The following is a 14,268-nucleotide window of genomic DNA, read 5'->3' as shown; positions in this document are numbered from 1 at the left end:
CGACGAAGAAACCTTGACTTGAGCAACAAGAAACCAGTATGAAAATATATACTCACACCATCAATTCTTCTTAAATTCCCTGACTTAAACTCATACTGATCGACAACAGCTTTCATAACATCTTCTTAGGCTGAATATGTATAGAGAAGAGATTGATGGAAACACAAGTTGCAGAGGAGGATGAAGACTTTGCACACATCAATTAAAGATGAATGGTTACAAAGCCAATTCCTTTTTATTAGAATTCAGTACATTTGCACAAAGTACAACACAAGATTTATTCTTCCAAATAATCAACAACTTAATACAACGTGTGGTGTAATCAAAAGAGATAAGGATGATTCATTGCACCAAACAAGATTTAATCGGTCATATTACCATGTTCAAGCAGACCAGAGCCCTTGAATTTTTCTTGCATCAATACATCGATCCGAGCTGCCATCTCTTGCGTCAGGTAGCTCTGCCAATCTCCAACCTTTCCTTTCCTGAAAAACGCGCTATTCGGATAATAAACCGAAGGACTGATCTCTCTGTTTTTGTCCCCTTGGTTGACATCAAGATTCTTCAGCGTCTCGAAACTGCAAAGTTTTACAACTTTCTCAACGACACCTTTTTCCTCTTCCTCAGCTGTGAATCCATAACCCATAAACTGAGCCAATCTTTTCACATGCGGCAAAGGATCAGCCCTCATCATCTCGTACTTTAGAAACAAAACCTTATCTGGATGCTCTTGGTAAGCTTTCCAATACCCCAATACATGATCTAGATAAGGACCAAACAACGAAACACCTCGACAGAACATATTAAAAGACTCCTCAAGAGTGTTGAGAGAGCCAACATCTGACTTTTCTTTTTCAAAGAAAGCCCACTTGGAGATGAACGTGTCCTTTGGGTCTCTCCATATGTAAACAATTTTACAACCCGATTTTGCAACCGATTCGGGTAACAAATCGTGCGGGATATGAGTCGCAAACAGAGTGTTTTGTTTTTCTTTGAGGGAATCACCTTCAGGGAACAAAGAGAAATCTGTCTCAATGAAAGGAACAAGCTCGTGAGGGTTGTGTTTTAGGAGAGGGTTGGAGGAATCTTCGTCTTCGAAGCGAGATCGATTGGCGATGGTGAAGGTTAGAGCTTTGAGCCAAGTGGTACCTGACTTTGGATAGGTACAAACGAGGATGTCAATGGGTCGTGCTTGGAAGAAGTTTTGCGCGTGAAGGCAACCTTCTAGAACAGGCTGTATGAACCAGTAACCACCATACTCGATCAGCGGAGCTTTCGAAAACCAGCCTTTCACGTGAGGAAACGTGGCGATCAAGTCTTGGTACCGTTTCTGATTCTTCTCGAACTCCGTCTTGGTCTCGTCTTGGTGGCTCGGTAGTATGGTCGTCTCTGATTCCATTAGTGGAGATAGAGAAACAGGATATGAGGAAGTCGTGTTGTGTTCTGTGTCTGGACAGAGGTTGGTTTGTTGGTTAAGTAATGAAGTTAGTTCCACCGACGTTTCTAAAATGCCATAATTGAAATAGATCATCCCCACAGCCCTCATAATATATATATATATATATATATATATATATATATTATATTACTGTCATAATTTTGAGCCATTCCGATATTTGGAAATTTTAAATTTACATAAAACAACTTAGATAGACTACTCCAATTATGTCGTCGATAATACGGTGGTTGTAGACAGTTAGTAGATGCATGCCTTGATTATTTTGACTCTAATGTCGTCGATAAGTGTTATCACTTATCAGAAAGAGGGCATTTTTTTAAATTGTCCCATTAAATAATTTGGTGTTTAGGTTTAGGTTTTGTTTTTTGTTTTTGGTTCAGTTTTGAGTGGAAATCTTTACCTGAAGTGAACTAATAAAGAAACATAATATCAAGAAATTACAAATATTCAATTTATTAAACAAATTTTATCAAATAAAGATTATATATATATTCTCTTTATTGTTGGGTCATACAATGTCATGTGACAAATGAATTGTTCAGAACCAAATTCACAGGGAGGACAAAGACAATTTGACTTGAGCAACAAGAAACCAGTATGAAAAAAAATACTCACACCATCAATACTTCTTAAATTCGTTGACTTAAACTCCTACTGATCGACAACAACTTGCATAACATCTTCTTAGGTTGTCTCGGGATCGCACAAAGCGCCATAAACCTAGAAGGTGTGCTTTGAAACCCTCCGATTGGTTTGATTTCATCTCTTTCTTCTTCTACTGTTTCTTCTCTTCTCGTTGTAAAGCTTCTCTTTAAAACCGCTGTTTCATTCCTGGTGATATTGTTTGCTGTTGTAGCAATTGTGGCTCGTGCTTGCTCGACAAAGAGGATTTGCACGATCACTCTCAACGGAAGCAGCTCGTTCCGTGCAGCTTTCTTGCTTGCCTCTACTGATAGTTTCTTGCAGTCCAAGATTCTGCATAACCTCTTTCTCTCACACTTTTCAATCTTTTGATGAACCTGCAATACAAAGAGAGTGTGAGATGCTTTCTCAATGTATGTTATTAGAAAACACTTTCTTGATTGCTTTTTACCTTGAGAAAGACATCAATAGCTTTGTATAAATCGTCATGACAAATCCTTGAACCATCAGGTATTGATTCAGCCAGTTCAACAAACTTGGACACTGTTAACTTCACATCTCTAGCAATCTCTTGAAGATACGAATCAACAAGCTTTGCTACTTTACACAACAATGGAGGAGAAGAAGAAATAGATAGAGATCTTCTAATCTCTTGTATCTCTTCCAAATTGATGTTTTCTTCAGAACAAGACCTTCTATGTTCTGTTCTTGTTCTTGTTGGCCTTATCTCAGTACCAATCTGAGACAGAAACTGCTTCACCATCATCCTCACAACATCTACATCGTATAACATACCTGACTTATCCGGTAACGGTATCAACAGCTCGCTAACGGTTGCCTTATCCAGTTGATTCCCGGCTTTTATCGCGAGTTCCATCTTCGAAGAAGACGAAACATTCATAACATTTGCCATTTTTAGTAGCCGAAGCAAGAAACTGCAAGGAACAGCAGATTTTTCCGCTGGCAGAAGAGAAATAACAGATTCCAAAACAAGATTTGAATCTGCAGAGCTTTCTTCAATACTCGGTAGCCATTTAGATGCATAGATCTTAAGAGAATTCCCGATTAATCTTGGAGATATACTCCGGTTTGATGATATTATCGCTACCATTGTTCTCCTGTAAAGATCTAAACTCAAATCAGCTAAATCTTCTCCCCACCACCTCAAACTCTCTGCCCCCTTACTTACTCCACCATTACACATGCTTTCATCTCTTCTTCTTCTTGACCTGTTTCTCAACAAACCCGTCTCCAATTGTGTCGAAAACTCCTCACCAGGGGATAGAGTTACACCGTTGGCAATTGCCTCGATGCATCGGTCTGTGATCCCAAGATCTTGAGACCATAAAGGTAACACCTTTGTTGTCTGAAGTGTAATAAAAGAGTCTCTCCAACTTCTGAAGACACAAGAATTCAAGAAAAGGTCAAGCCTTTGAACAAGATTCTCAGTCTCCCCGAGCTCCACTTCTTCCGTCATCCCGAGATACTCTGCTGCACAACGTACCGCAACAACATTGTGAGCACAAAGAGTGATTGTGATGCCGTAACAGAACTTAGCACAGAGCTCAAAAGCCTCTGTTTCGCCGGGGAAATCAACGAGTTGAATCACTTGCTGTTCTTGGGAGGTTTCGGTTTCTAATGATTGAGAAGAGACTACGTTCTTCAAACGCAAGCATTTTGATAACATCGGAAACTGTCAAATTGCATTGCGAAGAAAGCATAAATAATCAGAAATCAAAACTTGAAAATGTTACGAGAATTTAAAAAAAAAATTGAAACTTTTAAAACCTTGTGAAGAAGATATTTGGTGGATTTGACTTGTATGATAAGATCATTCATCAAATCAGAAGACACTGACCTGGAAATTTTTTAAAAACAGAGCAGTCAAAAGATCTAAGATTGGTTAAAACAGAGCAGTCAAAAGATCTAAGATTGGTTAAAACAGAGGATTCGAAAATTTGAGAGAGAGAGAGAGACGAATTGGTTCTTTCTTTTTACCTTACAGCTTCCACAGTGTAGAATGTGTCAGGTCGGGACCCTAATTCCATGAACTTCATCTCCGGTTAGCCGGAGAATTCGGATCCGGTTCGCCGGAAATTAGAAATGGGGAAGTGATTCTACTCGTAACAAAGGGTCTCCAGCGAAATTACGGCCAGAGACTGGTACTGTCCGGTTTTGTTCACCGTTAAGTTCGTCGGAAACTTAACAGAAGACAGTGATGGTAGAGAGCTTGACGGTGGAGATTTCGTCAATTGGTTCGACCAGGAACGATGTAATGATCTGCGGGAACAGAGTTTGATTTGAAAAAAAACAGTTCTTTATATGAAAGTTTCAATTTTTGGACTCTGTGTAGAGAAGGAAGGATCTGTTATAGAGAAACCATAGAGTATATGAGTGGTTGTTGTACTAATATAAATAATAATTTATTTTCTTTTGTCAGATGTAATTTTTTTAAGGTTTAGCCTTGAGAAATCATTAGCTTTTTTTTTTTTTTGTCACACACCTGAGAACTTTCGTATAATCAAATTTAGCAGAAAGCACAAAAGTATATGGTTCACCAGATAATAATATTTATTTTTTGAAAAAATAAAGTTAAACTAAAAGTTGATAATGAATGATAAAGTAATTATCTTAATTTGTAGTTGCATGTTTGATATAAAAAAGAAGATAGTAGTTTCACAAAATTTTCTCTACTAAAATTAAGCCGTAATTTTTGTTTTTTTGCCGTCATCAAGCTGTAAATTTATAATACCATTACTGTTGTACCCACGATTGTCCATCTCGGATAGTGGGTTAAGGTCCATACCAAATATGCAAAGTGGGCCACGAACATAAAACGAATTAGTCCGCTAGGCCCGATGAAAGGTTGGAACGCAGGAAAACATCCCTTGTATCAATTTGCAGCTCGCGTTCGGCCAAAGATTCCCGCAAATTAATTGAATTGATTAGGGTGCGAGATTTACGTAGAGAATTGATTAGGCATTTATTCTAATAAACGGGTATACATATGTAAGGGGAGCCACCGAAATAAGGAGAATTTTTTTGGAGAGCAATAACAGACACTTTTTAACAATACTCGATTGAAAAGTTCAGTTCGGAATTACTACGGTGGAAGGCTCCTCCGATCAGAAACACTTCAGAAGGAGAATTCAGTTCCCGCAGTTCTCACATTTGGTGCTAGAAGGAGGGCACTTACCACCTGTAACTCTTGCTACTTCTGATCACCACCCCCGGATCCACGCCGTACAAGCATCGCTATGGCTAGCGAGACCTCCAACTAGGTAACTTTGGAAGCAATCCAAAAATTTTTGCAGGATCTGTCAGATAAGTCTGATCGGCAATAGGCAGCCTCTGATGTTCTGTCCGAGCGCTTTGACACTCTAGAAGGGCAAGTCTCTACTCACCTAGAAGCAGTCACCAGTTCGGTCGCTGATCTTACAGCTTCCCACCGTGCGTATGCCGATCGGGTTGATTTCCTTTCTTCTGAGCAAAACCCGTGACAACGCGCTCTGGATCTCACTGGTATCATTCCGCCGTTCATTCCACAGCAGGCAACAACTCCGGGGAATACCAACTCACCTCATACCATTTCTCAGACTACGTCGTTACCAGCTAGGGATGGCCATACCCTGGTCCAGCCAGAGGTCGCTGGTTCTTCAGTACTCCTAGTTCGGCTTCCTCCTCCTGTAGGAGGAAATGTTCTTCAAGAAAGCCTGACTCCGGGTATCTCAACAAGCCCAAGCTCCATTGGATGCAGGGCGAAATCCGAGACATGCGATCCAGGATGCACAGCGTAACCACCTCGGCACCGGATATCTTTCGAGTAATTGAGGAATCAAACCGTACTCCATTCTTAGATCAGATAGCCGGAGTCCGCGTGAAGGACACAGGAAAAATCAAATTTTTGAACTACGAAGGGAAAGGGGATCCGACGTTGCATCTTAAAACTTTCCTGCTTACGACCATCCGTGTAGACCTAGAATCTCACGAAGCTGATGCCGGTTACTGTAAGCTGTTTGCAGAAACTTTCTGCGGACCCGCTCAGCTTTGGTTCGTGTCCCTAGCGGCTGGTTTTATTAACAATTTTACATAGCTGTCAACATCATTCGTCAAGCAATATTCGAGCTTGATAGAAATAGCGGTCACAGATACCCAACTTTGGAATTTGACTCAAAATGCAGGAGAGTCACTTCGCTCATATATAACAAAGTTCAAAGAAATTCAAGTCCAGATTCTGGGGCTCTCAGACTCAACTGCCTTGGCCGCTCTGAAGAATGGCCTCTGGCACGAGTCCCGCTTCCGAGAAGAGTTGACTGTGAATCGGTTTGCCACCATCCAGGATGCTCTCCATCGAGCTTCTGACTGGATAGTCGACGAAGAGGAAAAGGCGACAGCACTTCAGAAGCATAAAGCAATATCGAAGCCTCATTTTGAGGTGCCAGCCAAAAAGATACCTCCAGCAGCTCCGAAGTATGGGCCCGGAACCTTTGCGGTTGATAAGTCTCCACAGAAAGAATGCCCTAGGGGATCTCCTTCCAAGCCACCATTCTCGCCGCGCTCCAAAAGCGGAATACTTCCAAGCAACAAATGGGTGTGGGATGAAAACGCGTACTGCGAACTCCACAAGACTAATGGACACTCGACTCGGGATCGCAAGAAGTTGATGCACCTTCTCGCTGAGAAATTCATGTCCGGCAAGATGCCAAGCATGTCCATTGACGAGCTAGACCAAAAAACGGCGTCCGAGCTCGATGCGGATGTCCCTCCTCCAAAAAAGCCGAAGCAAGCGGATATGGATCCTGGACCCAAAAAACAAATAGACGTCATTATGGGGGGGCTCGCGTTTATTCTGCAACTCGATAACGGCAATCAAAGACCATCAATGCAAGCTCACTAATCCAGGGTCTAAACGGGCAAAGCTCACTCCGAGCGATCTACCTGAGATCACTTTTTCGGAGAAAGAAACAGAGGATCTAGATGCTCCTCACGATGATGCGCTTGTTATTTCACTCGATGTAGCGAACCACGAGGTATGCCGAATCCTGATTAACACTGGAAGCTCGGTAGACTTAATTTTCCTGGAGACTCTCACTAGGATGGGCATCGGAAAAGAGCACATCGCAGGACCTCCATCTCCACTAGTCTCGTTCACCAGCGAAAGATCAATGTCTCTAGGAACGATAACCTTACCTGTTTGTTAAGATGGTGGAGTTCACGGTTTTCGACCGACCTGCAGCCTACAACGCGATAATGGGGACGCCTTGGCTGTTCCAGATGAAGGCGGTCCCATCAATGTACCACCAGTACGTCAAGTTCCCAACTCCTCAAGGAGTTCGGAAAATTCTGGGAAGCCAGAGAGTGGCGAGAAGCTGCTACCTCGCAATCCATAAGCTCCTAATCCAATAGCAACCATAGCTGGAGGTCAACAAAAATCCAGTTCGTAAGCAGCTGCAAGGCGGCCTCACAGAAGCCGTCTTCATAAACCCAAAATTCCCGGATCTAGAAATCAAGATAAGGGCTGGTTTGGCAAGCGAGCTCCAAGCTAGTTTGATTTCTTTTCTCAAGGAAAACATTACGACCTTTACCTGGTCAGTTGACGAGATGCAAGGGATAAAACCCGAAATAATTTCGCACGAGCTCAATGTAGATCCGACATTTAGAGCCGTGAAGCAGAAGCGATGGAAGCTCGGCCCCGAGCGGGCTGAAATTGTCAATAAGGAAGTGGATAGACTATTGAAGGCCGGACAAATACGCAAAGTGAAATATCCAGAGTGGCTCGCCAACACCGTGGTTGTCAAAAAGAAGAATGGGAAATCACGAGTCTGCGTTGACTTCACTGACCTCAATAAGGCGTGTCCTAAGGACTGTTTCCCTCTTCCTCACATTGATAGGCTAGTCGAATCCACTTCTGGGCACGAGCTAATGTCCTTTATGGATGCTTTCTCCGGATACAATCAGATTCTCATGAACTCGGACGTTCAAGAAAAGACCGCTTTCATCACGGACCGCGGAACCTACTGCTACAAAGTGATGCCATTTGGCCTGAAGAATGATGGGGCGACCTACCAGCGATTGGTAAATCGGATGTTTGCGAAATAACTCGGGAAGACTATGGAAGTCTATATCGATGACATGTTGGTAAAGTCCATGGAGTCAAGCTCGCACTTCGCAAATCTAAGAGTTTGTTTCGAGATCTTAAATCAGTTCGGGATGAAACTTAATCCCATGAAGTGTACATTCACCGTTCCATCCGGAGAATTCTTAGGTTATATCGTAACCGAAAGAGGAATCAAAGCGAACCCAAGGCAGATAAACGCATTCCTGTCCATGAGTTCCCCAAAGACGCTGCGAGAATTACAATGCCTCAATGGACGGATAGCAGCACTCACCCACTTCATTTCTCGTTCAACGGACATATGCCTCCCATTTTATCAGTTATTAAAGAAAGGGGGAAGGCACTTCGCATGGGACGAGTAGTGCGAGGCGGTGTTCTCCCAGCTAAAAACTTACCTGTCCGAGCCACCAGTTCTTGCGAAGCCTGAGCTTCGCGAACCTCTCTTCCTCTATGTAGTCGTCTCCGCAAGCGCAATGAGCGGAGTTTTAGTTCGTGAAGAAAGGGGGGAGCAGAAGCCAATCTTTTACATCAGTAAGTCTTTCACCGGAGCCGAGTCCATGTATCCGATGATGGAGAAATTGGCTCTAGCAGTAGTAATTTCAGCGAGGAAGTTGCGACCATACTTTCAGTCTCATTCGATTGTAGTCTTAACGATGCAACCGCTTGGACAGTCCTCCACAGCCCGAGCCAATCCGGTAGATTTGCGAAATGGTCAGTAGAGCTTAGTGAGTACGACATAGAGTTCCGAACTCAAATTTGCGCAAAAGCTCAAGTCCTCGCAGATTTCCTCATCAAACTCCCACTTGCTAGTTCGGTCGAGAATAATATCGATGTCCCATGGACCTTACATGTGGATGGTGCATCTTCCAAAACAGGTGCAGGAATTGGATTTCGTCTTGTTTCTCCTGCCGTCGAAGCAATCGAACAGTCGTTTCGCCTGGCTTTCAATGCATTCAACAATGAAGCTGAATACGAGTCTTTCTTAGCCAAACTCAGACTCGCTGTAGGAATTGGTGTGCGGAAACTACGAGCCTTTTGAGATTCGCAATTAGTTACCAACCAATTTCTGGGGGAGTACGAGACCAAGGGCGGACGCATGGCAGCCTACTTAGCTGCAGCCAAAGAATTGGCGGCAAAATTTGAAGATTTTGAAAACTCAGTCGCGGACGCCCTGGCATCACTAGCCTCGACCTCGGACCCAACAACCACAAGAATTATACCAGTAGAAGTTATTGAATATCCGAGCATAAGGTTAGAAAGTTGACTTGTCGTCACAAGGACGATGAAAAAGAAGATAGCCCTTGAAGAGGCAGTTCGCGCAATAGCTCCCATCCCCTCACCCGAAGTACTTTCTCAATCTACAATAGTCACACCTATCTCCGATGAGCATGAACCCAATTCCAAAGTCCAAACTCCGGAGATACTTCAGTATTCGTGCCCGAGTCCGATCCTCTTACCCGACGGGCTTCCAAAAAACACGAACACTAACAATTGGGGGGCAGGAGACTGGCGGAGTCCGATCTGGACTTACTTGAAACGAGGCGAACTCCCAGTTGACAAGTGGGCGGCTAGGAAACTTAAAATTGTTAGTGCACGGTATTGCATCTATAACGGGACACTCCTACGCCGGAGTATAGCAGGTCCCTATTTAACGTGTGTGGCTGGCGAGGAGCCCGTGACTCTCATGCAAACTGTTCATAACGGCCCCAACGGAAACCACTCCGGAGGACGGACATTGGCCTTCAAACTTAAACGGCAGGGATACTTTTGGCCCACCATGGTCGCTGACTACGAAGAATATGCCCGAACTTGTGAGAAATGTCAAAAGCATGCTCCTTCAATTCACCAACCTACCGAGCTCCTGTCCTCTGTGTCTGCACCTTACCCGTTCATGAGGTGTTCTATGGATATCATTGGCCCCTTACACCAAGGACCCGAGGGGGGGTTCAGTACGTATTAGCCCTTACTGATTACTTCTCTAAGTGGGTTGAAGCGGCGGCTTATGCCAAAGTGACAAGTGAGGAAGTGGAGCAGTTCGTGCTAAAGAGCATAATCTACCGGTACGGCGTTTTGCACGAAATCATGTTCGAAGGGTTTTATGCCAAGTGGAAAATACGGCTTAGCAAGTCAACTCCTTTTTACCCGCAAGGGAACGAGCAAGCCGAAGCAATGAACAAGGTTATACTAGCAAATTTAAAAAAAAGAATGGATTCTCGCAAAGGGCGTTGGCCGAACGAACTACAAGGAGTACTCTGGGCAATCCGAACAACTCCCCAACGAGCTACAAATGAAACACCCTTCTCCTTGGTCTATGGAGTCGACGGCGTAGTCCCAGCCGATCTCGAGATACCCAGAGTTCACACAACCCTGAATCCACTTCGAGCTTCAGAGAATGAAGAGTTTATGCGAGACACACTGGATGTCATTAACGAGCATCAGGATCAAGCTTTGGTTCGGATGCAGAATTATCAAAATGTCATAGCTTGCTATTATAACTCCAAAGTCCGAGGTAGACCTCTCGCAGTCGGAGATCTAGTCTTGCGAAAAGTCTATGAGAACACCGAAGAGCCCAATGCTGGGAAGCTAGGAATCAACTGGGAAGGACCTTACAAAATCACTCGCGAAGTACGCAACGGAGTCTATCAGCTGGAATATTCAAAGGGGAAACCAGTCTCGACGTCTTGGAACTCCTTGCACCTCAAACGTTTCTATAATTAGCTTGAGTAATCTTGTACCGAACTATGGTTGGCTTGATACTGATAACGGTACGTAGGCAGCCCACTTCGGGTCCAGCTATCCATTTTCAATAAAATCAAAAGTTTTCTTACTTTTTAACAATGGGTTAAAAGCCGAACTCTAACTTCGCAAAATTCAGTTAAAAGCCAAAGTTGAACTTCACAAAATTCAGTTAAAAGCCGAAGTCTAACTTCGCAAAATTCAGTTAAAACCGAAGTCTCACTTCGTAAATCACTAAAACCGATGTGTTTCTTTGTATTCAATAAAACCAAAGTCTCACTTCGTAAATCAATAAAACCGAAGTCTCACTTCGTAAATCAACAAGACCGAAGTATTTCTTCGTATTCGATAAGACCGAAGTCTAACTTCGTATCAAGAAAATCCGGAGTAAACTTCGTGATGTTAGTGAAACTCAGAAAAACCGAGGTTTCCTTCGTATCTGAAGTCTTACTTCGTATCCAAAAGCTTAATAACGCCCAAATCTAATCAGAGAATCCGGAGTTAAACTTCGCAAATTCAGAATCAAAATCTCACTTCGTACTTTTAGATAAAAACGAAACTACGGCCCTACGAGTATCAACACAAATGCGAAATAATAATTCGGAATTTACGAGTTATAAAGGGCAAAAGAGATCTTGATTTTAAAGGAGATATTCATGTTCACAATGGTTACCACGACCAAAAACTCCGAGCTAGGTTCAAAAAAAAAACAACCAACAAAAGGGGGGCAACTAGAGCCAAAAGAGTATCAGAAGAGTGAGGAGGAGCTGACACCGCTTCAGGAAGGACCAGGCTCATCTCTGACACCTCCGTCCCCTGGTCCTTCCTGAAGCTGTGTCAGCTCCTCCTCACTCTTCTGATACTCTTTTGGCTCTAGTTGCCCCCCTTTTGTTGGTTGTTTTTTTTTTGAACCTAGCTCGGAGTTTTTGGTCGTGGTAACCATTGTGAACATGAAGTTAGTTCCGAACTCATCAATGGTGATACTCAAGGGGTGTTCATTGCATAATAGCTCGGGCATGTCCACCAAGAGGCCAGAAAATGCAGAAGGATCAAAGTCGTGGAGAGTTACCTTTGAAACCTCCTCGTCAGCTTTCTCCTCGTCCGCTCGCAAGAGACCGAGCTCAGCCTCAATATATTGTATCTCCCCTCTGGAGATCTCTTCAACCAGCATTCAGTTAGACCTAATCTCAGCAGCTCGGATCTTGGCCGGAGCTAATGTCTCCCTTTCCTCGAAGTGAACTTTGACTTCCTCAATCAGTGGACAGAGGGTTCGCCTCATCGCTTGTCTCTCCTCCCTCCGCACTCTCTCAATCTCGCAGCTGTTGCCGGCCTCCACAAGTTGGTTGCAGAGCTCGACCTCGTGCAGTTTATTCTTAGCTGCTTTATCATTCTCCGCGGCCTCATAGTAAAGATCGTCCGTCTTCTTTCACTTCCCTCGGAGATCTTCATTGGCAACCCTAAGGTCCAGCACCTCCACTTCAGCCTTCTTCATCCGAGCTCGGATCTGCTCGACTCTCTCCACAACCTCAGAATTTATGGCCTCCAATCTGGTGAAATCTGCCACCTGGGTTTTAAGGTCAGCCACTTTTTCCTTAAGATGGGTCAGCTCAGAGGTAGACGGGGAAGCAAAGAGTTGGTCCTCGTAAGATGCCACCGAACTGTTAAACTTGATCATCAGCTGGGAAAGGCGGCTAGTTAGTCCAAAAAAAAAACCACTGACCTCGCCGACTTTGTCCGCGAAACGGAAGAAGTTTGTGCGGTTGACTTCGGACATGTCAGCAAATGTCAGAATCCGAACTCCAAGTCGAGTGTAGCTCCTCATTAGGTCAGCTGGAGAAGCAGGGGGAGCTACACGGCATGAACAACGTCATTCTACTTAAGATATATATTTTTAAAAAAATGAGAAGTGAAGTATCCCAAAATCACGCTTACCTCGAGGAGAATGACGCTGTTCCCTCGAAGGCAGCTTCCCGGAAGAACCCCCAGACTCCTTGGTACTAGGGGGATCCCTAGATTTCTTCCCCAAGAAGGGAGCTCCGTCTCTCGAACTGGTTTTGCCCCGCTCATCTCCCGACGAGCTAGTCCAGGCTCGGCTTTTCTCGTGTGAAGAAGAGGAAGTCCCAGGTTACTTCCTTTTTTTGGTTGGCTCAAGCCGCTCAGAGCTCGCCTCGGTGGGACCCTTGCTTGATGACGGAAGACGAACCTCAATCTCCCGCGGTTCGTCGCTGGAGTCAGCAATAACGATCACGGAGGGTTCAGAAGAACTAACAGGGAGTTCGAAAGGGGCAGCAGGGGGAACGAAAGCTTCGCTCACTTCGGAGGCTGAAGAGTAGCTTTTCTTAGAAGGAATACGAACTTTGTCCTCAGCAAGGGCAGCAGCCATTTGCCTCTTCGCTTCCTTCTCAGCGTTTTTGCAAGCCTTTTCTACCCTGTAGCTCATACCGGAAGTGCTGGGGGGGATCGGAACGAACAAGAGAGCGTTTTCTGAGTCGGGCTCCGGACTCTCTGATTCTTTCACACGAAAAGGAATGCCAGGCAATTTGACCTTGGCTGCAGAACCACGAAAAGAACTCCGCAAACGTGGGACAAAGTAGACCTCGCTCGAAGGGGGCTGAAACAAAAAACAAGAAAATGGTAAGAACAAAGACTAAAAACAAGCCGGTTCCTAACGAAGAACACCACTCTACCAATTTTAGAAGACCACTTCGACACGTGCGAACTCGAGAGATGTCCGTAGGTGAGCTCGTTAACTGGGAATAAGAAGTACGACTTGCGCCATTTCTCATCCTTTTCGGGGAGGTCATCAAGGACCTTCAGTCCGGAGAGCGAACTTACGTTAAGAGTACCCTTGGTGCGACCTGTCTACACGGTGTAAACTTGAAGGAAATCAGCCAAGGATAGTTGGTAATCGAACTCCTCTCCTAGAGTCTGAAGGCACAGAACGATCCAAATAAAATTCGGGCACATTTGGGGAAGTGCGAAACCCAACTTGAACATCATCCGCACGATGAGCTCGGGAAGCGGGAATGATAGACTGCATGCAGAGAAAAAGATCTCGAACGCGCAGCAATAACCTGGCGGCGGGTTTTCCAGAGACTCGTGGGCTTCCGGGAACCGAAGCTCAATCTCAGGGGGAATCCCGGTAGACCCCCTAATCTCGGCCATGTTCTCTACGGAGAGAATCGACGGTTGATGGGGGCCGAAAACTGCCGGAATTAGAGGCTTTACAACTCTACTTTGCGTGGATTTTAGGGGCGACATGGTTCACGGGCAAGAGTAGAGAAAATTGGCCTAAAAAGGGAAGAACTGAAGAACT

General features: G+C 44.4%; 4 protein-coding genes and 1 pseudogene across 5 annotated transcripts; 2 read left to right on the top strand and 3 right to left on the bottom strand.

The window, feature by feature from the left end:
- Window positions 1-213: 213 nt before the first annotated feature.
- LOC104779859 (cytosolic sulfotransferase 18 pseudogene) lies at window positions 214-1,490 on the bottom strand (annotated as a pseudogene). The gene has a single exon (XR_015596576.1). The product of XR_015596576.1 is annotated as a cytosolic sulfotransferase 18 pseudogene (transcript).
- A 433-nt stretch (window positions 1,491-1,923) lies between these two features.
- LOC104779858 (BTB/POZ domain-containing protein At3g26490) lies at window positions 1,924-4,633 on the bottom strand. The gene is made up of 4 exons (XM_010504271.3): window positions 4,100-4,633; window positions 3,890-3,959; window positions 2,553-3,794; window positions 1,924-2,478 (listed from the first exon to the last, which is right to left on the bottom strand). The coding sequence occupies exons 1-4, from the start codon at window positions 4,156-4,158 to the stop codon at window positions 2,089-2,091; spliced, it is 1,761 nt and encodes a 586-aa protein (XP_010502573.2). The 5' UTR covers window positions 4,159-4,633; the 3' UTR covers window positions 1,924-2,088.
- A 2,670-nt stretch (window positions 4,634-7,303) lies between these two features.
- On the top strand, window positions 7,304-8,643 carry LOC147945412 (uncharacterized). The gene is made up of 3 exons (XM_087509239.1): window positions 7,304-7,432; window positions 7,517-8,187; window positions 8,367-8,643. Exons 1-3 carry the CDS (start codon window positions 7,304-7,306, stop codon window positions 8,641-8,643), a joined length of 1,077 nt encoding a protein of 358 aa, XP_087365365.1.
- Window positions 8,644-9,498: 855 nt separating this feature from the next.
- On the top strand, window positions 9,499-10,934 carry LOC147945411 (uncharacterized). The gene is made up of 2 exons (XM_087509237.1): window positions 9,499-10,165; window positions 10,210-10,934. The coding sequence occupies exons 1-2, from the start codon at window positions 9,499-9,501 to the stop codon at window positions 10,932-10,934; spliced, it is 1,392 nt and encodes a 463-aa protein (XP_087365363.1).
- Window positions 10,935-12,378: 1,444 nt separating this feature from the next.
- LOC147945410 (uncharacterized) lies at window positions 12,379-14,213 on the bottom strand. The gene is made up of 5 exons (XM_087509236.1): window positions 13,896-14,213; window positions 13,608-13,814; window positions 13,156-13,563; window positions 12,885-13,050; window positions 12,379-12,800 (listed from the first exon to the last, which is right to left on the bottom strand). The coding sequence occupies exons 1-5, from the start codon at window positions 14,211-14,213 to the stop codon at window positions 12,379-12,381; spliced, it is 1,521 nt and encodes a 506-aa protein (XP_087365362.1).
- Window positions 14,214-14,268: the final 55 nt, after the last annotated feature.

This window comes from Camelina sativa, chromosome 4 (genome assembly GCF_030686135.1).
Source record: "Camelina sativa cultivar CO46 ecotype springtype chromosome 4, ASM3068613v1".
Lineage (NCBI taxonomy): Eukaryota > Viridiplantae > Streptophyta > Magnoliopsida > Brassicales > Brassicaceae > Camelina > Camelina sativa.
This window is presented reverse-complemented; position numbering and strand designations above follow the sequence as displayed.